This window comes from Cryptomeria japonica, chromosome 11 (assembly GCF_030272615.1).
Source record: "Cryptomeria japonica chromosome 11, Sugi_1.0, whole genome shotgun sequence".
Lineage (NCBI taxonomy): Eukaryota > Viridiplantae > Streptophyta > Pinopsida > Cupressales > Cupressaceae > Cryptomeria > Cryptomeria japonica.
The window spans coordinates 593,010,425-593,033,785 of NC_081415.1; the positions used below are offsets into that span (position 1 = coordinate 593,010,425).

Here is a 23,361-nt window from a genome sequence, read left to right on the forward strand (position 1 = left end):
ATTGCAAACCTTGTGACACTCGATTTGACCAACTCTTTCCCTTGGGTGCGATCTCTCATCAAATGGGGAACCCAAGGGTGATTGCAGATAAATTTTGTGATGCTCCTTGCATCTTTACAATTGGTGCCACCCAATCAAGGTTGCCTATGTCCTCCAAAAGAAGGTCAAGGCAATGTGTTGCGCAAGGCGATCAAAAATGTGTCTTGTGTTTGTCTTCAAGGATTCTCCCAGCCACAAAGTATGCTGCAACATTATAAGATTTCATTTGCACCATATTTTCTATGCCCACCTCGATGACAACTTCCTCCAACATTTGAGACAATGTTTCTGCATTTTTGACTATGTTGGAGCAAGCACCAATTTCAAAAAAAACCTCGACTTTAGAAGCTGCCAAAAACTTAATATTGGTGTGGGTTTTCCGATCCGTCCACCCATCAAAAAGAATAGTGCAACCATATTTTTTCCATTCCTTTTTTTATTCTACCATCACTACCCTTGCCCTTTTAGTTGCATTCATGAGCAACCTACAAGTATAAAGTGAAATTAAGTACACAGTTTTACTTTTTAAACAAAAAATAACCTAAATTCAACATAAATTATTATAAATGAAAGAACATAAATTTAGTCTAAAATTTAACATATATTACTGAAGTATAAATTTAGCATAAAGTTTAAATTAACTAACTTCCCACTCAAGTCTTTGTGAGAAGGCACCTTGTAGCCTTTTCCCACCACTATCAATGCAGTAACTAAATTGCCCCAACAAGGACTAGTCGCCACATTGAAAGGAATGTTGTTAAAGTACCAAAAATCAACACATGCAATATCTGCATGTTCATGCACCTCCTTGTTCCACCCAATAGCTTCCAATGATGGTTGTGCTCCAAGTGTGTTTTTGGGCACAAAAGTGCCTATGGTGTGCATGTCGGCGTAGGCATTGCTCGGTGCAAGCGTTGCTGGTTCCATTATACAAGAAGTAGATAAAGTGGAGGTGGTGATGGATTTGTTTTGGATGTGTGGACCACGAAGAGAGCCCACTATGCCCTGACATATATCTTCATCTGATTTCAGTTGGATTGGAGCACCTTGAGCAACATCTATGGATGCTGCCATGGTTGCCTTTGCCCTCTCCCTTTGTCCTCTCCCTTTGCTATTTTCTCTCTTTTGTGGCTAAAAGATGGGCATTCATCTCTATTTTTATCTCTTTGGTGGACCCAAGACAAGCCTTGGCATCACAATGACTAATGCCTGTGAGATAGTATTTGAGGCGGTTTATACCTCCATGATATATTTTTTTGCATGCTATGTAGTAAATTGAACCAAGTTTCGGTCCTCGATAGACATATTTCCAAGCAAGGTCTCTAGCTCCTGCAAGATCCTGCAAATGGTGGTGGCGGCGACAACAATGGGGTGGAGCCTGAGGCTGAACTTGATGCAAAAGCTTCTCTATTTACCATTTTATGAAGTATTTAATCCACACATACAAAGTGAAAGCACAACATATTAATTTTCTAATACAAGAAAAAACCTAAATTATACGTAAATCACTAAGTTACCGGTTCGGGTTCGAAGAACCCGGTATGACAAAATTTTGAAAAGGGGTTGGGTTCGTTAGTACAAAAACAATTAATTTTTTTTTACACACATATATATATATTTTGATATTTGTGAAGCCTATAAGCATGAATTAAAATTTGCATGTCGCATAACATCATATAAACAACAAAACAAACATAAGCTTGTAATCATAGCATCATGATGATACCATAATAGCATCATGTACATCAAGTTTAATATCAAAATGACAAAATATTCAAGTATCATTGTTTCAACTTTCAGCAATATAAAGTTTAATCATCAAATGGATCATCTAATTCATCCTCCTCCTCCTCCTCCTCGTTGACATTGACATTGACATTGACATTGACATTGACATTGACATTGACATTAGATGAGCCAATGCCACTTGCACTTGCACTATAAGTTGGCTCGATTTCCGAGTCATCAAGTGTCAATGCAAGAAGCTGAGAAGCAGGAACATCCAAATCAGTATGCTCTGGCTCTATATCCCACATCTTCGTTTCCCCTTGTGTGTAGTCACATTGTTTGTGTGAAAGAAGTAGGTTGGAATGCACATATACTAAATTCTCCGCTCTTTTTGATAGCAACCTATTGCACTTTACTGAGTGGATGAAAGAGTATGTGCTCCAATTTCTTTCTGAAGCAGATGAACTAGCAACCTATGAAGACAAAGTAAACAATTAAAGTTATACATTAATAAAAATAAAATTACTAGCAACCTATGAAGACAAAGTAAACTATAAATAAACTAAAACTTGTAAATTTAATATTTTAATTAATTAAACTTATGATAAAACTTTTATAGCTAGGGGTTGTAGGTGTTGGAAGCATGTGGCATGGAAGTACCACCAACTATGAGCATCCTTCTTGGATCTACGACGAAGTGCATCAACACTTAGACCATTCCCATTTGCGAATTCTATGAGCTCATTTGTAACAACATCTCGCAAATCATCATCAGGATATAGTCTAAGAAATGCTGCCTTGTACCCATCAGATACTTCTAGATCTCTCCATGGTGGAATCCTTCTTGGTTTATCAAGAAACTGAATGCTATAATACTTAGGTGTCAAGGCATAGGCAAGAAGATGCAAATGAGTGGTCATCTTATTCCACCTTTCTACATAATTGCTTCCAGTTCTTTGAAGAATTTCTCCTGGGGGTCATTGTCTTTTTTATTTATAGTGACCTTTATTTTTTCAATCATTGAGTCAATACCATCATAAATCTCAACTATGCAAGGCCTATCCATGTCTGTATAGCGAATCATGCTCATGATGGGCTCAATGATACTTAGGAGATATGTAACAAGATCCCACCATTTCTCATTCAATATTCTCTCCCTAATTTTTTTTGCCCTCTCAGTGCTACTCTGCTTCTATACAACCCAATTGGTGCTAATCACCATATTGCATAGTGCCACTCTAACTTTCACAAGTTGTCTTAAGACGATTGTGTTTGATGCAAAACGGGTCTCAACAACCTATAACACAAATTATTAATTAATGCCAAATGATTAATAAATAAAGCCAAACTTTAAAGAAGAATACACAATATAGCTTACACAATGATATTATGAACATTGAAAATTAAAAAAATCAGAAAATGTAAAATTAAATTACTATTTCACTTACCTTCAATAGCTCCAAATTCGAATAGGTTCTAAAAATCCCTTGAGAAATGTGGTGGTTTGTGATGAACATCTGGATGTCCTCAGCCTCTGCATACACATCTCTGATCCATTTTATTTTTTGCCCAATCCTTTGTAGCATAAGATTGAGTGAATGTACCGCACAAGGTGTCCAAAAGATGTGATCATAGCGTTGCTCAACCAACAAACCAACAACTCTACAATTTTTGGCATTGTCTTTTATGACTTGGACAACATTGCGAGGTCCCATTGACTTAATGGCGGAGATGAGAATTTCTGCAATAAATTGGCCATCTTTTATTTGGCCCTCACAATCCACAACTTTCAAAAACATTGCCCCTTTAGGGGACACCGCTATGACATTGATCAAGGGACGGTTTTTAGCATCTTTCCGCCCATTTGAAACAATTGTTACACCTGTCTCAACCCATGAATCCCTTATGGGTTTCAATGCATCTTCAACCCTCTTCACCTCTTTCTCCAATAATGTTCCACGTACCTTCTCATAACTGTTAAGGAATATAGATCAGTGATAGAGAAAAACGATAGTCTTTTATTTCAATGTATATTTGATATTTACTTTCAGATTTTATCACAGTCTTCAGATATTCTTTCGTAAGGATAATCTCAGATTTGATATGAGAATACAATAATCACAGTCTTTAGATATTCTTTCGTAAGGATAATCTCAGATTTGATATGAGAATACAATAAGAATAATGCTATATGGTAAGAACATATTTTCAAAGTGATTGCTGATATGTATTCGATTCTGACAAATAATAACTAATGAATATATTACTTATCGACTGTTTGCTGTAATGTAATTGCCGTGGTTATTGATTTCATTATCAGCAAGCACCGATATCATTGGCATATATATATCGGTGAAGGGTTATGTCTACGTAGAGGCATGACCCCTACGTATCCATAGCACTTCACCATATACTGTCAACTGTCATTAGTTATGTGCCGAATCATCTATCATGCTCGATACTATCGTGCTTAACAATAACAATTCGGTAGTAGTAATATCGAACATGACTTGAAAGTCATCGGAAAATGCAATGATAATATGTTAATGTTATTTTCATTCAATATGTATATGATTTTAATTGATATATATATATATATATATATATATATTTCCATTCAAACATATATATATGTATTATTTTACTCATAATATATTGCTTGCTTCAATTCGAATGAGGCTACATCCTTAACGCTCCCTCTTAGCAAAAGAGGATTGAATTTCATAATTATGTTTAAGGAACAACATTCTAGATATATATTCATTTCGGATTAGTAATGCTTACCAGTGAAATACTTCATATCTCAGGGAGATATGGATTATCTGATCTCCAACACTTTGGGACAACAACTACATGAAGTCTATCAGATAACAACCTTGATCCTAGTAACAACTGTAAGATTGTCATTATCACAGGTATTATGTTCTTCAACATATTAATTTTTGTCATTATCACAGGAACAATAATTTTAGTATCATGACATCCGGCACATTCCGAGACAGAAAATTAATGTAGTCAATCATGATATGATTGTTATCATAATCTCTGACACATTTCGGGACAACACTTAATGACAACAAATCAATAACTCAAACATAACAAATTTAGTATCAAGATTTCTGGCACATTCTGGGACAACAACTTAATGTAGTCAATCTTGATAACAGATCAAGCTATTGTTGAGGTCGTCTCCTTACAATAGCGATCTTACACGTACATCACATGAAAGATCGTCACCTTTCATGACATAACACAATTGCAATATTGCATTCAAAATATTCATGAATATATCAAATTACATGACTGAGATTTAATATCAGAAATTTCAATCACAATTTAGTCATACCAAGTTTACCTCTAAAGTACTCCACTTTCTACTTTGCAAGAGGTTTAGTGAATATGTCGGTACTTTGCTCTTCAGTGCTGATGTAGACCAATTTGATAACATCTCTGTCTACCTGTTGACGTGTATTTTGTACACCATCATACACAGAATAAAATACCTAAAGGCATCTTATCCTCTCTTGAATAAAGTCTCTAACTGCTGAAGATTCGCATGAAGGATCAGTTAGGATGACTCCAATGTTCTGGTTAGTAGGGTCTCTACGTGTGGACAAGCACCAGTGGTATGATGTGATTTGCTGTATCCTCAAGGGGTCTTACGCTTCCGAAAGCCTGAAATTTTACTAAACTAAGAAGCTTTTCAAAAAATAACAAAAGGATAGGGTTTTGCAAGAAGTCTAATCTAGTCTAACCCTAAGAATGACTTCATGTGGACAAGACTTGGCAAGATTCTACCAACTTCAATTTCGCCATAAAATAACAACTCAATTGAAATTGATGCGATCTTCTAAGGTAACAAAATGATTTTCAACGTATCAAAGATCAAAGACACTACCACGAAGGTACATATCCAGGATACAATAATGATTGAAGTTTAAATGATTCAGGTATTCTCCAGGCGACCACACAAGGCGTTCCTACAATCAGCAAGGAGCTAGTGGTTTGGATTACGAATCCTACCAAAGATCAAGTCTCACACTATGTCCTTCAAATTAACACACTACTTTGATCGAGTATGATTCAAGTAAATTGAACAACCATGAAGATAACCAAGAAAGTTGCAACAAAACACCATCACTTCAATATTTCATTGATTTCCAAGTCATCATGTACAACAATTGCTTGAATTCCTTTCCTCAAAACTCAATCTTGCTACAAAAGTAAAATTGCTTCTAACTCTAATCTCTCTAATCTCTTGACTATCTTTATTCTCTATTACATCTATTCTATATATAAATGAAATGAAAAATGAGGGTATAAATAGCATCCTCAATTACATTGTATGGTCCAGATCGAAAGTAGATCAACGGTCAAGATCATGACACCTAAACCCTAATTAGGGTTTGTTACAAATGGCCTCCTTTTTACTGAACAATATTAAATGCATAGCCAAATATTAAATTTGGCACAAAAACCTAGGAGACATGAACCAATGACAAATAAGATGCCATGTCATCTATAACAACCTCTCATCTAGAATCTTATTCCCTTTCCAATTCTCTTTTTTAGCATATGTAATGAATCTTGACACGATTCCTTCGATCTCAGCAATTGGAATCTCGGGAAGATTCTTCATACTTTCTTCCAAATGGATGACTTGATCGAATGCATCTAGAAGAGCTGCGTCCCATGAAGATTCAAGTTCCTTTGTTCTTTCAATCAGGAGCATGGTGGCAAACATCTGATCATATTGCTCGTCTGTAACATTAGCGTCCTTGCAAAAGATGACATTGATTCTATCCTCTAATTCCTGCATATCCACATCTATCTCGACCTCGATCCTCCTGCCAAGAATGGTACGAAGTACCTCAAATACTCTGTCCTGGATAGGATTGATCACCTCCTCAACTTGGCTACATTTAGTACTGATGTCCTCGAAGAGAACACTCTTCATATGGAGTAAGGTTGACCACTGAAGCAAACTGTGAGGTCCTCCATCCATGATCTTTTCTTGTGCTAAGACCCTCCTTGATGTGTGTCTAATTACTTTCAAGACAGAAATGATAACATCTTTGGTATGGGCAAATGCGGCTACTGTTATCATCAAATTGTGGATTATCTCAAGAACCTGGATAGCTTGATGAATAATCTTCATCATCCTTGTTACAAGCTCTATGGCAACTGTATGAGATTTATCCATCCAAGTACTCGTACGCTGGACCATATTCCTGAATCTTTCTGCCTCATTAATTGATTGAAGTGGAAGTGCCTGCACTGGTGATCTAGCTGGATCCTGACGTCCTAAAGGCTCATTGAGATGACTGAAATATGTCCTCCATGCACCGACCTCTCTCTCAAGCTTTCTATTCTTCTCCATTTCTTCTCTAAGCTTGTCTTTCAATGCTTCAAATGAATCGGTGGCATCATCCAACGTCTGCTCAGCTGTGGATGGTCCTAGCTCAAAAGTCTGTATATCATATTCCTCTGCTAGGATCTCACCTTCATATTTGTCTACTGCCGGTGTAGCTATCTGCAGTTTTCTGGATCCAGTCTCATCTCTAATCATCTTGGACATCTTGGTAGCCTTCCTCCTTTCTGTTACTTCGTGTGAGCGTCCAACAAGGCTCTCTAAATCAATTGCATTGTCCTCGTCCTCTACTACAATCACCTTGGTTAATCTTTCCTTCAACCAATCTGGGATAGCTGATCTTGTCTCTTGAACTTGAATTTCTTTATGCACTATTTCTTCTTGTCTGGGAGGAGATGTCATTTCATTGTCTTCTTTATCTTCATCTAACTCATAATCTTGGAGAGATCCATCTGGTGACCCTTGTTGTGCCTGTCCTTCTTCCTGCCTGTCGTTCTGTACCATCGACTCCATGGATTCTTCCACTTGAAGTGTCCTCTTCTCTGGTCTAGAAGAAGTACCGGATGATTGATCTCGGTTGGCCTCTTGTTTCTTCTTGGAAGATTCTCTCTTTCCAGGTCTTTCTTTCCTCTTCGAGCCTCTGGGATGGAGATTGCCTTCATTGGCACATCGAAGGTTACCTTCACCTGAATTTCTAGGATTAGGATTGCCTTCACTCACACTAGCTCCACCTTCGGCTGGTTTCTCTTCCAAAGTGAAAGTCATAGCTACGCCTTGCTCTCTCAACTTTTGATGCTGTACGTCAACCCATCTGCGAGTACAAGACAAGACTGGAGCCATTAAAGCATCTAAATCCACGACCTCGGGCTCATTCCAATCTAACCTTATTGATTTGCTTTCTCGATCATAGGATGACTGGATATGTCTGCCACTGTCCTGTGCTTGGTCGGCCACTCTGTTAATCCTGCATTTCCTGATGAAATCCAAAGGCAATCTAGAATGCATTTTTCGTTTCACTTCAAGATCATCTAAGAGATTCATCATAAAATCTTCAATTTGGTACTCATGCTTAAATTTCCTACCGACTGTCTCCTCTAAATGTCCATGTGGATCAAAGCTTTCCCTCAAAGCAAAGGTTGAAAAAGAATACAAGGCTAACTCCTTCTCTGCGTCATCCATAGCTAAAGCATTAGGACATACCTTAACTGAATTGCCCAAAATGATAGGTACTGGAACTCCATTCCCATGTCTGTGTCTGAATGCCTTTGCATACGCTGCCAACTGTCTTGTTACTTCAAGTAACACAATTCTGTCTGTCGGATATCTCGGCAACATGTATGGAGGTAAAGGACATCCATGAACTCTGATATAAGTAAACTTCGGAAATTGGATAAACCAAGCACCGTACCTCTTCACCAATTCTTGTGCATCCTGAGATAATCTGTTGTGAATCCCACCTTGCAACGTCCTTGTGATGTTCATCGTGAAGGTATCATTAACTAACTTGTAGTTGCTTCCTGGCGGATGATGCAAGTGGACATAGGAATCACAAACCCTGACCTCGCTGGGTCCTCTTCCAATCACTCCTCTGTGGGGTAGTCCTGCGTACTCAAAACTCCTGATCAATGCATAGATGACGTATGAACTCATGTGGAAGGACTTGGTAGCCTTGAGTCTCCTCAACTGTACGTCCAAGCAATGGCTAATCATTCTAGCCCAATTTATGGTACCTTTCCCTTGAACAATCACCTGGATGAAGTAGAACATCCACTTCTCAAAATAGAAGGCGTGAGGGGCTCCTGTGACTCGGTTGAGCATTGTAATCAAATCTCTGTACTCCTCCTAGAAATCAATCCTGTGTGGTGTGTTTGGTACCTTGCTCAGGCGAGGACGACTCTTGAGTAACCAGTTCTTGTTAATGATGCTTAGGCAAGCATCTGGATCATCTTCATACATTGACCTGGCTCCTTCTATGCTCTTGTATATCATGTCTCTGTGCTCTGGAAGATGGAAAGCTTCACTTATAGCTTCCTCTGAAAGATACGCCAAAGTGTTTCCCTCATTGGACACGACTGTTCTGGACTGCGGATCATAATGACGAGCACACTCGATCATCAACTCATGACACTGAACTGCTGGAGGGAAGCCGGCCGCCTTAATGATGCCACTTTCAATTATCCTCCAGGCGACAGGTGATGGCTTGCCAATGTAAGGGACATCTCGAAACTTCTTCGTGCTAAAGTTACCCAAGTTAGTATCTCCAATGTTGTTCCACTTTGACACGATCTTGGTCTCCACTTCTTCGGTCTTTTGATCTTCCTTCATGAGAGCTGAACGACTGGTGGATGCTCCCGCCTTCGGGGTCGCCATACCTACACAACATTTCATAATGAGAAACTAGATTTTGCAATGAATAACATAGATTAGAGAATAGATTTTAGGAAACATCACGATAAGTCTTTGAGTTATCATTTCCTAAAAAAAACGATCGAGCTAGGGGAATTCAAAATTCAAAATTCGAAATTTAAGCTATGACGATCTAAAATTAAAATTAAAACAATAAAACCATATCGCCATACCTCACTAGAGAACTAACTCTAGAATGCAAAATGAATAAAATCGCCTAGGCAAAATTGACGTTAGATGGTCTTCAACGTGATCTCTTCCTCAAGTTAGCAACTTCGCCACCTTTGATATGCCCTTGACGTCCTTGGCAAATTCGCCCAAGTGAAACTTCAAGTTCGCCTCTCCTTTGGATAGTAGTTTCGCACCACCTTTGATTGGATTCGCACCTTAAAACACAACTCGCACTCCTCCTTTTGTCTTCCTCAAATCGCACTTGAAGGATAAAATGGTAATGTGAAAATAACAATCTTCACCACCCTTTATAAGCGCTCATATCACCAATTCACTTAGGCCGACTTTGTAAAAATAAGGCAATTAAAACGATTTTTTAAATAAAAATAAAAGGCCGACCTCCATAAACCAAGCGCTTCATTTAATTTTTTAATTGATTAATAATTAATTATTAAATGCCATTGTTTTTCAATTAATAAATTCGATCCTTTTTTACAAGGCAAAAACAATTAATTAATTAATATCAAGCGCAAATTTTAAATGCCATTTTTAATTAAATTTTCAAATTATCGAATTTTCTAGCATTTAAATAAATTCAAAAATATTTGTTTAGCGCCAAAATTGGGAAAGTGGGAAGATTCAAACCTCATCGCCCTGGTCCCTGACTGAGGGACAGGAGCGATCCATTAACTTTGTCTTGATCCTTGCATTTTTGACGTTCAAAGTCTTCATCTCCACGTTGAATTTGCCATTTTCGTTGGGTTCTTCGAGCTTGATTGATTTGCTTGTGTGAACGAGTGCCCTTTATGACCATTATCGCCCTGGTCCCTTGGAGAGGGACAGGAGCGATCTAGATGTTTTCACTTAGATCTTGCATCTTTAATCTCCAATTTTCATCATAAGGCGAACAATAACATTATTTCTTCATTCTATGCTTTTTTCACTTGACTTCTACAAGGCGTTTTGATGTTTGGAGGATCATCGCCCTGGTCCCTTGGAGAGGGACAGGAGCGATCCATGTGTTTTCTCCATTTCAAGCTTAAATTGGTAACATCTTAACGTTCACCTCCTTTGTATCGCCTTCCAAATGATGTTTTAAACCTTGTGCAACTTTGCCTTGACGTGATCTTCAACGGATAACAAGTGACTTAACAAATATCGCCCTGGTCCCTTGGAGAGGGACAGGAGCGATCCTTGTGTCTTGGTCTAAATTCACCACCTTTCAATCTTTGTTCTTCGTTCATTGCCTTCCAAATAACGTCCTTGACCTTGTGCGACCCTGCCTTGACATGTATTTGAAGGAAAATGAAGGTTTTAATAAAAATCGCTTTGGTCCTTGTCCAAAGGACAGGAGCGATATAGCTTCTTTGTACAAATTGGTATTCATTTGACGTTTAAAACCCTTGTATATTATCTTGTTAAGACGCCTTAGACCTTGTGCGACCTCGCAAAACCTTGACTTGGCATGAATTTTGCATGAATTGGCAAATATAGTAAATATCGCTCTGGTCCCTTGGAGAGGGACAGGAGCGAACTTCAAGGTTTTGAGCTCGTCCTTGCCTTCTTCAACTTGTCATTACCTTCATTGGGTAAAACGTAGTCCCTTGATCCTTCTTGGTTGCTCAATACTTGATAAACTTTCAAAATCTAGGCCCTTATAGGAATTTCGCTCTGGTCCCTTCCTGAGGGACAGGAGCGAATTAGGGTATTTTAATGCAAATCCTTCAATTTGGTGATCTTCGTAACTTTGTGTTTGATTGAGATGCCTCGAAATGTTCTTGCCACCTTATATCCGGACTTGGAGTGTCTTGAACTTGGAGGAAAAGCGACATAATCATTATATCGCCCTGGTCCCTTGGAGAGGAACAGGAGCGATTTTGCTCTTGTAGGCTTTGTCTCACTTTGCTAACTTCAAAATTATCTTAAATGGTCTCGTCATACCTCCTTTCATTCATCCATGCCTTGGAATTCATTGTAACCTGGCAAGAAATTTGTCTAAGACAAAAATCGCTTTGGTCCCTGACTGAGGGACAGGAGCGAACTTGGGCATTTGGGTCCCTTGTTGACGTTTGGTAATCTTCAATTTGTCTTCAACAGGTTCAATTCACTTCCTTTCTTGCCTTCGAACGTAAAACTTGCTTGATCTTTGCCCAGAACATGCCCTATGAAGGATTTCGCTCTGGTCCCTGGGAGAGGGACGGGAGCTACAATGGTTTTCGCCCTGGTCCCTGACTGAGGGACAGGAGCGATTTTGCATATTTGGGTCATTCTTCTTCACGACGACACTTCAAGTTATATTCATTTGATAAAACACATCTCCTTGGACCTCTTCAAATCGTCAAGTCATTAAAATCCTGCAAGGACAAAATAATATTTGATTTTGAGCTCCGGTCCTTCACTGAGGGACAGGAGCGATTTTGCTCCCTGGGGCATTTCCGTGTTCGTGAAATTCTTCAATTTATATTCAACGGAACGATCACACCTTTCTTTATCATTTCCATTCGAAAAATCATCTTGATCCTGCAGAAACAGTGAGATTTTTGAAAACGAGCTCCGGTCCTTCACTGAGGGATAGGAGCGATTTTGCTCCTACAGGCCAAAAATATCATGATTTTACAAGTTTAACCACTTCACAAGGCAAAAACAAATCATTCCCAATGCCCAGGATCAAAAATAAAAAAAACTCAAAATTTAGTCAAAATTACTCAATTGGACAAAAATTCACATTTCATCATTAACACTTAGACAAATTAAGACTCTGCACCCAAAATTCCAATTGAAAATGGACCATTCTGGCGAATTCATTTCATTCAAAATTTGCATCTTACGAGAGGAAGCTTAAAAGCTCTCAAGACTGACTGGACTCTGGCCTGAAAAGGCAGTAAAGGAAACCCTAAGGCTTGACCCTAAATCCAGACAACTAACAAACTACCAAAACCCTAAAAAAGCAAAGCGAAAGGCGAGCAAAAAGAGGGGGTCCCCATTTCAAATGGGGCGATGTGTGAAATGGTCACAACACTACCATATCTCTTATGTAATGGTAAGGGATTTCTATAATCTTGGATCGATTATGAAAAACTGGATTTACAGAAAGTTTGATGCAGCTTTGATTATCACAGTGAATCACTGTGGGGTTCAGGGGCTTCCTAAATAGTCCAACTAGCAATTTCCTTAACCACACTGCTTCACGAGCTCCCATGGAGGCAGCCATATATTCGGCTTCAGTGGAACTTTGAGCAATTGCTGACTGTTTCCTGCTAAACCAGGATATCATAGCCGATCCAAGACTGAAACAACACCCCGTAGTACTTTTACGATTAATGGAACTGCCTGCCCAGTCGGAATCAGAATACCCTTGGAGTTGTATCTCAACATTTTCATGCTTCAGGCCAAGTCCAATAGTACCATGCAAGTATCTCAGAATATGCTTAGTAGCCATTAGGTGAATCTTCTTAGGTTTGCACATGAAATGGTTCAACACATTAGTAGCATAACAAATATCAGGGCGAGTGTTTGCTAAGTACATAAGAGATCCAATAATTTGTCTATAGTATGTAGGATCTGTAGGTTCTGAATCTACTGCTTCACTTTTAAGCTTATGAAGATTTGTTTCCATTGGAGTGGATAGAGGTTTACAATCCATCATACCAAATTTGGTCAAGATATCAATGGTGTATTTTCCTTGATTTAGGAAAATATAATTCTCTTTTTGCCATACTTCTAGACCCAGAAAATAGTGCAGAAGACCTAGATCCTTAATATCAAATTCAGCCACAAGATTTTGTTTGCATTTTGTAATAAGATGATCTTCTCCTGTTATCAACAAGTCATCAACATAGAGAACAAGTATTAACATGTCACTATCCGAAATTTTGAAGTATATGTTAGGATCTGCTTCATTTTTGGAATATCCTAGCTTGGCGAGATAACTATCTATCCTTTCATACCATGCCCTGGGAGCTTGCTTAAGGCCGTAGAGAGCTTTTTTCAGTTTACACACATAGAGGTTTCTATCATGTGTAGCAAAGTCTTTAGGTTGTTCTATATATACTTCTTCCTCAATAACACCATTCAAAAATGCGGTCTTTACGTCCATTTGATGTATCTTCCACCCTTTAGACGCTGCAATGGCAATAATGGTTCTTACAGAAGTATATCGGGCAACTGGAGCAAATGTCTCTTCGTAATCAATTCCAGCCTTTTGAGAAAACCCCCTGGCAACAAATCTGGCTGTGTTTTTCAATACTACCATCTGGTGCATATTTGATTTTGAATAACTACTTTGAAGTGACAACTGATTTGTCTTTTGGTCTAGGTACAATGTCCCAGACATCATTTTTTAAGATAGATTGGTATTCCTCAATCATTGAATCTTTCCAAGCTTGACATGTTAAAGCCTCTTCAACATTTGATGGTTCAGATTTTGTAAGCTTGGTCATGAGTGCAACATAGCATGATTGATTTCTTGTTTTCTTATTCTCTCTGAAGATTTCGTTAGGTTCCACATTATTTTCTTCAATCATCTTTTTGGCCCATAGTGGTCTTTTCTTCTTGTTATGATTTTCAGCATTCTCAAAATTAGATGATTGAGGTTCATGATCTTCTATGCTATTCTCCCTCTGATTCTCAATTGTAAGATTTTCATCTGATTCTGTGATTTGATAATCTTCTGTACTTAGAGAGAGTTTATAAGCAGCATCTTCTTCAAATTTGACATCTCTACTGATTTCAATAGATCTTCGTCTTGGAATATAGACTCTGTATCCTTTAGTGGTTTCACTGTAGACAACAAATATGCCTTTCTTCCCGGAGGGTTCTAGTTTGGTCCTCTTTTCTTTAGGAACATGAATATACACATGACAACCAAAGATTTTTAGATGGCTTAAATCTGGTTTATTCCCTGTAGAGGCTTCTTTAGGTGTTATATTCTCTAAGATTGAATGAGGGCATCTGTTTTGAATGTACACAACTGTATTTGAGGCTTCAACCTAGAATGAGATATGTAGATTTTGATCATGCATCATGGCTTTAGCGGCTTCGATGATGGTTCTGTTTTTCCTTTCTGCGACTCCATTCTGTTGAGGATTATAAGGTACTGTACACTACCTCTTAATCCCAACAGAAATGCAGAATTCTTTAAAATTTTCAGAGATATATTGACCCCCATTATCTGATCTTAGAGTCTTTATTTTCTTCCCAGTTTGATTTTCCACTAAGGCTTTAAATTCTTTGAATTTCAATAACACTTCATTTGATTCTTTAAGTTTTATGAAATAGATCCAAGTTTTCCTAGAGTAGTCATCAACAAATATCACGTAATACAAAAATCCACCTAGTGATGGTAATGACATTGGACCACACAAATCAATGTGGACAAGTTCTAGTACAACTTTTGATTTGTGTTCACTTGAAGGAAAGGACCCTTTTGAGTTCTTCCTTAGAGCACATCCTTTGCAAGTTCCAACATGATCAGATTTTAGATTAGGTAATCCTGTAGTGATCTTTCCTATAAAAGGTAGGGCACTAAACCGAAGATGTCCTAATCTTCTATGCCAAAATTCATTAGAATTTGATACTTCATGATTTAGTGCATGTTTTTGAGCATTACATAGTTTATATAAACTACCATCTCTAGATCCTATAGGAATAGCATTCTTTATGTTAGAATTTTTAGGCCAGAGTATAACTTTATCTTCATGGAAGGTGACGCGATATCCTTGATCAGCTAGTCTTGATATAGAGACCAAATTTCTTTTGATACCTAGTACAAAAAGAACATCTTTCAATTGTAATGTAACTCCTGTTCTTAATTGAATTGAGCAGGTCTTAATTCCTTTCACTAGATAGGTAGAATTGTCTCCAATTGTAACTTCTTCAGTTGAGTGCCCTTCAAAGGTTTCAAATTGATCTCTAAATCTGGTTATGCGTCGTGATGCTCCGTTATCGATTATCCACATATTTTTGTTTGAATTTAGCTCGCTTGATAAGGCTAAGAAGAATAGAGGATTCTCTACTTCCTTGACTTCAGCTATGGTTGCTTGGGCTTTCTTTCTTTCCGGGCAGAACTTGTGAGTGTGTCCAAAATTGTCACACCTGTAGCATTGAATCTTGGAGAAGTCTCTGTTTTTGTGATTTTGATTGTTATTTCCTCTCTTCTGTTTGAACTTTTTTTTTTTTCCCTTTGTTGCTTGTGTTAGCATGTAGTGCTTGAATTTCTCCCTCTTTGTTTTGACCCATCCCTCTTGTAATTAGTCGAGATTCTTCTTGAGTACAATCGTTCTTGAGTTGATCGAATTTCGGTAGTGTAGGTCGAGCACTAATGCCTTGAATAAAGGATTCCCAATTGGATGGTAATCCCTTAAGTGCTATTAGAGATAGCTCCATATCATCTACATTATTTCCAATAGTTGACAATTGGTCTTTCAACTCTGAAATTCTCATGAAATAGGATGTTGATATGCATTAATTGTTGTTTTAAAGTAAGCAATCTGCTTGCACTATTTATTTCATATGTATTTTGGATGGTCTTGAATATATCATAAGCTGTAGTTAGTTTTGATATGGTTGGAAGAATGTGATCTTTAACAGCATCAATTATTATTTTCTTAGCCTTGTTGTTTTGTCTTTTCCAGGTTGTTTTCTCTGGTTCGTCTTCGGGCATCTTTGTGTCTTCTTCTATATATGTATCCAATTCAAGTTCTTGAAGAATTGCTATTATTCGAATTTTCCATGAGACAAAGTTTGATGCGCCTTCCAGTCTATCTTCCACTCTAACACTGTTCACCATGATTGTTCTTCCTTTGATTCGGAATGCAAGTCTGAATTTTAATTAAAAAATGTCACTATCTTTTATTTATTTCTCTACCAACTTGGCTCTAATACCATGTTAAGGAATATAGATCAGTGATAGAGAAAAACAATAGTCTTTTATTTCAATGTATATATGATATTTACTTTCAGATTTTATTAGTCTTCAGATATTCTTTCGTAAGGATAATCTCAGATTTGATCTGAGAATACAATAAGAATAATGCTATATGGTAAGAACAGATTTTCAAAGTGATTGCTGATATGTATTCGATTCTGACAAATAATAACTAATGAATATATTACTTATCGACTGCTTGCTGTATAATGTAATTGCTACGGTTATTGATTTCATTATCAGCAAGCACCGATATCATTGGCATATATATATCGGTGAAGGGTTATGTCTATGTAGAGGCATGACCCCTACGTTGCCACGTATGGTCATGACCCTACGTATCCATAGCACTTCACCATATACTGTCAATCGTCATTAGTTATGTGCTGAATCATCTATCGTGCTTAACAATAACAATTTGGTAGTAGTAATATCGAACATGACTTGAAAGTCATCGGATAATACAATGATAATATGTTAATGTTATTTTCATTCAATATGTATGGGGAGCGAACAACATTGAAAGACAACCCATTTGCATAAATGCTCCTTACTATATCTTCGTCAACAATGTCTCTACTCTCATTTTGGAATGCGGTTTCTAAAGGTCCCTTTGTTCTTTTGCGTGTCAAGGGTGGTTCACTTTGAGGTTCATTTGTGGCAAAGAAGGGGTGGCTTCTACTACAATATTGGGAATAGAAGGGGCTTGCATTCCCCTTGTTTTCTTTGATGCGGTTTGGTTCAATCTACAAGCTTCTCTCTCTTCTGACGCCTCATGCTCCCTAATATATTTCATCATTGTCTCATCTGGTATAGGTTTACCATTTTTTCTAGGGCATTTTTTGATGCCTCTTCCTTTTATTGCACACAAATGGCCTACCACCCGATAATATGAACTATTACGTTCAATACCACATCCTTGGCATCTCCAACGGAATCCCCCACCTCCTGGAAGTTGTTTTATAATGTCATCATACTTCCATAAGGGAGAATTTGGATCATTTCTTTGTTTTGCAATTGTTTGTTCATTGCCAATGGAGGAAGATGTAGATGCCATTCTAGTTCCTATGGAAAGAAATAATATAAATGTTAATGCATTAGTAGCTTCTGCAAGATAAGACTCTCCTAACTCTCTACTCTGTTATTAGTTTACTCATTCATGCTTTATGTTTATCAGACTATAACATTGATCATAATTATGATATTGATATTGGATAATGATGGATTAGATTGACGACCTACTTAACTATGTGAAGCGTCAATCTAAATGCTATCGGGCTATTAACCCGATAGCATATTAATGTCGATTCATATATGAATCGGCATTAATATGCTATCGGGGTATTAACCCAATAGCATATAATGCTAACTGTTATTGTTATTGTTTACTTTATATTGATCCATTATTATATGCTTTGATACCGATTCATTATCGGGTATGTTTTATATCTGTAACAATTAACAAATACCGATTCATGATCGGATATGTTTATAAGCACTGCTATCATTAACAATGATACCGATTCATTATCGGGTATGTTCATAAGCACTGTTACCATTAACAATGATACCGATTCATTATCGGGTATGTCTATAAGCATTGTTACCATTAACAATGATACCGATACATTAACAGGAATGTTTGTAGCACCGATTAGTTATGGATCGGTTAATGTTAGTAAGAGTCACGACCAAGTGACATCTTGGTCGGACATGTCTAAAAGACATGTCCAATCAAGGTGCCACTTGATCGTGGCCATCCTACTACTTATACATCATTAAAATCAAAGGAGATGACATTGAAATCGATATATGTTCATCCTCCTTACCTGCAGTAAAAGAAAGATAGCAATATTAGTGTCATAGTCATAATATCAAAATTAAAATACACCATCCTGCATATAACTTGCCCATTAAATTGGAAATTACAATACATTTACAATAAACATATTCAAAAACAAAAACTAAATAATGAAAAAAAATTCAAGTTTCATGTTTGACAATTTGTGAAACAAATATAGTTGGAAAAAAATGTTAAAAAACCTACCTCTTGCAGCCTATGGAAGCTTGAAAATGTATGGAAATGATGCTGCAACACTTGTTGAAGCTTCAAAAATCAGTCTTCAACTCCTCTTTGATCTTGGAAGCCAAATTTTGTTCAGCCTTTCTTCAACCTGCTCTCATAAAACTTTTGTTTGCAACACAAATGAGGTGAAATGAGTGAATATAATGTTTTAGAAGTCACTTTTAGGGTATAAGTTTCACTTTTTAGCAGGCGGAATTAATTTTTTTTTTTTTTTTGCATATAATTTGCCTTTTTGGGCCGCCCAGCCACCCGGGTTCGATTGGGTTTGACTTGGGTTTGACCTGGGTTCAACCAGGGACGAACCACCTCTGGGTTTTTCGAACCCTTGTTGAACCCAGTTTGAACCGGACCCGAACCAGGAACCTGTTTGAACCAGGACCAATACCAGGGGGGTCCAAGGGCGAACCCGGTAACTCAGATAAATCACTAAAAATTAGCATAAAATTAGCTTAAATCAACATAGATTAGTTTCAATAAGTAAAAATTAAATCTAATCTAAAGATTGTAAACATTTTCTTCAAAAAAAGGATTAAAGTAAAAAATAAGTTGGGTATGAAAAAATTGTGAAAAAATCAGAAAAATTGACAAAAAATGGTGATGAATCTTATTTTGTGGAATTTAAATTTAAAAATACTACTTAGTTTTAGTATTGATGATTTCTTTTTAACCTAGATGTAGCCAAAAGGAAATAAAATGTTTAAAAGAAAAGAAAAACAAAAAACTTGTGCTATTTGCCTTCGAAATTCACCAAAAAGTCTTTCAATCTTCTTGATGAAAAACCATTGCAAATGGTGTGCTTGCTGTTGATTGGGGGGGTGGGGGGAAGGAGGGGCAAAGCAAAAAATATAGGTGTTTTTGATGTAAAATGGCATTTTTTTGGTGCGCAAGTCGTGTTTCTAGTGAAAACACGCCGAAAAGATAGCGTGTTTATGCTAGAAACTTTGCCAGTTAACATGGCAATAACTTGCCGAGTCAGTGAGTACTCGGCAAGTAGTCCAACTGTGGTTAAGAGTATATTTAAATCCTTGATTTATTGTGCAAGACTTATCTTGTGAAGGTTAAGACCTTTTTTTATGACCGCTCTAAATTTGTAAAACACATTTAAAAGTTTTGATCTCTAGTGCCTTAAAGAGTGGTGGAATTTTGGTGATCAGCATCACATTTGCAAAACCCTTGTGACAACCCATTGGGCCTCTGCTTTACCTCCTCAATAGTGCATTTTTTGCAATTTTGTGTGTATGACCTAGTTTGAAAGCCCCATTGACTTATCTTTTTGTTATTAGTTGTTGCATTTGAGCTTTCAAGCATTTCTCGTGCATCTATTTAGATGGTAGCCATCAATTCATCATCACACACATTGTATTTGCACAACAGCCATAGAAGGGGGAGTTGAGCTTCTCATTGCAGCTTTGAGTTCTTACGCTTCACATTTGCATTCTTACTGGTAGGTTAAGTTTGGCATGTTACAATCGAGGGTTATGTTGTTGATATGGTCAATATTATCATGTTTGTTTTCTGCAACCCAAGGCTTCTGTTCTTGACAGACCCCTATTTTCACATTTTATAGTCACTTGGAGTTTCGTTCTTTCTTATGTTCATATGCTTAAAATCTGTCTCTTTGGGTGTTTCATTTGTTATGAGGTTTTGTGGCGAGAGTGATCATTCCAAGCATGCATGTTGTTTTTTGAATTGTTAGCATGCTAGGTTCAAATCCTTGCTGTATGGAAGCTAGCAACTTCTAAGGTTTCAAATCCGGATTAAAACTGTACCAAGGTTGACTTGATCTTTGGTCCAGACTCCACAGTTATATGAATGGAGATTCAGCGATCTATGTCACAAAAACAAGTCCTTGCATTAATGAAATTTAACTCTTGATCTTCACCCTTAGAGGCAGAATCTCAGAGTTATTGAATGCAAAAAGCCAAATGTGTAAAATTTACTTCAACCTTTGATTCCTATGGACATAATATTAGAGATTTGGAGTCTCTTCATCACAAGAACAAAATTTGCAAGTCTATGAATCTCCAAATCTTGCCAACTCACTAATTGGCAGGGGTGTGGACCTTTGCATCATCAAGATACATGTTAAAACCTTGACATTTGCCAAATATCCAAACGCAAGAGTTCTGGAGTTCTGTTGCACCATTGTACTATGCCACTTAAACTTTTGAACCTCATTCACTCTTAAACTAGCAAAGATGCGAACCTTTACATTCTTGAGAAAAACAATTTGATTCCTAAAGTTCCATATAACCAATGCAGTACTTAATGAATCATCCATAGGTGCAGTGGATTTGGTGCAAGAGATAACCAGTTTGGTGAATCGTCCACCAAAAACTTAGTTGTATGCTTTTTCCATATAGGGCGTCTTACTAGTTCTGTTTGAATGAATTAGTTAGCGGCCTATCTGTATTTTCTGTTAGGAGCCTTGTTTCATCCAATGTCCATGGCCAGTGCAGTAAATAAATTGGTGATGAGATCATGCTGTGTTGGCACCTGCAGTGCCCTTATCCTTGACTCTTGTGGTTCAATGTTGAATGCTAGCTGTTCTAGTTGGCATAAGATATATAACATCTTACGTCTGATCTGCAATGGTGAAATGAAGCTGTTGGTGGAGTTAAAGGTCAACTAATGAAATTTCATGATATGATATATAAGTGAATCTTATTGTTTATGTAGTTCCTTTGGAGTAAAAGGTTTAAGGAAGGATCATTGCCTGTTGGCAAAAGATAGGATCACAGTTAATATGTATAAGAAGAGAGTTCTATCCTCCGGATGTGTTTGGGATACTAAAATAATTTACTAGTCACAATTGGTCCCAAATAGAGCATTGCAATAACGTAACGAAGTAACTTTGAAGAGCTCCTCACAGCCAAAACTTCTCTTAGGAGAATTCTACTGCCTGTAATCATTATTATACAGTATAGACTCTTTAGTACCTCAGGCATGGCAAATACCATCCAATAGGATGGTGCATTGTTAGGAAGATATTTATCATCCTCTGAAAAACCTATATTTTTGTTTAAATTTTAGGAGGAAAATGCCAATCTTGATTCTTAATGGATGTTATTAACACAATAGAATGCAAAATGACCCTGGTTTTGCCTAATGATCCCATTCTTTATATTTGCACAAATGAAGTGAAACTTGGAAGTAGTAATTACCTCAGGCATGGCAAATACCATCCAATAGAATGGTGCATTGTCAGGAAGATATGTGTCATCCTCTGAAAACCTATATTTTTATTTAAATTTTAGGAGGAAAATGCCAACCTTAGATTCTTAATGGATATTATTAACAAAATAGAGTGCAAAATAACGCTGGTTTTGCTTACTGATCACATTCTTTATATTTGCACAAATGAAGTGAAGCAACTTGGAAGAAGCAATTGATACTTTTCTGGCTTTGATGACTATGATGGTCCTCTAATATGCCAAACAAAGATTCTTGGTATCATGTATAGCTATGATATGCTGGATCTTTAACCTGGGTGAAAATATTATTGAACTTGGAAGTTATGACCTTCAGAAAGGGAGCAGATATATTGAAATAAAATTTCTTTTGTGATTTTTGAATTCTGAATGTGGAGTCGAATAATGATGCAAGAAGGACCAGTGGGGCTTGTGGTGGTTTTCTTTTTGTGTATTGAGTGAATTTCAAATCTGAGAAATACTACTAAACTTAAGAAGTTATTTATTTGTATCTTATTGATTGTTGGCTTTTAGAATGCTATTTGAATGTTCATTTATTTGTGATTTGATTTATTTCCATCAAGTGTTAATGCATTAACATGCGTCTGTGGTTTTTCTTGTGAATGGAATTGAAACAGGTTACAGATTCTGGTAACTGAAAATCTACGTCAGGCAGACATACTTAGTGAAGCACAATTTCTCATCATATATGACTTCCCATCTTCTCTCCAATCGTATAGCAAACTGCTGACTGGAATGGCACGCTTTTCAGTAATGGGTATCCTGTACAGTTTCTGTTCTGGAGCAGATGCACCTCTTGCAGCCGAACTAATAAAATTACTGGATGAATGTTCGCAGCCAATACCACAATCGTTACGAATGTTAGCTGACGCAGCTTCTACTATTCACTGCTAAACCTTTAGTCTTGGCAGCCTTTTGCAAGATAGAAATATTATATCATTAGATAACGTACGACGAGATTAACTGGGAATTGTGCGGCACTCCCAAATTTAGAAACAGAAGCAAATTTTGATACATAAAGTGGAAGCATGGGGTATACATTTCTACTGTTCAATTTTGATTGGACTTCTGTACAAGGATAAATTTGGTTCATTTCCAAGTCAAAGGCAGTCAAAGTTTGGCATTTGTCTTAAAATTTGGAAAGGTTATATATAATTTACTTTGCATACCTGCAGCAATCCAACCTAACTTTTTTAATTGCCGCTATTTCTGAATTCTTCTTTTCATCATATTGCCCAATAGAACTCTATAAAAATTTGATTTAACTTGGCAGGATAAGGAGAACAAGATACATAAACTGTTGTTTATTGTAAACCAAGGTTATACCTCTCTGGACATACACACAGGCACAAGGTTTTAAACGCCAAACTCAGATCCCCAGAGCATGGACATCTTGGTAGAGGTCTACAATTGTTTATATGTG

At 37.2% G+C, this 23,361-nt stretch overlaps 1 protein-coding gene across 1 annotated transcript in view; it reads left to right on the forward strand.

Annotated features, from left to right (window-relative positions):
* The window catches only part of LOC131076330 (ATP-dependent RNA helicase DBP3), a 120,553-nt gene extending 97,418 nt beyond the window's left edge, over window positions 1-23,135 (forward strand). Inside the window, exon 7 of the mRNA XM_058013469.2 lies at window positions 22,556-23,135. Coding sequence (XP_057869452.1) covers window positions 22,556-22,832 — 277 coding nt within the window. The 3' untranslated portion in view covers window positions 22,833-23,135. The remainder of the gene's footprint in view (window positions 1-22,555) is intronic.
* The last annotated feature ends 226 nt before the right edge of the window (window positions 23,136-23,361 follow it).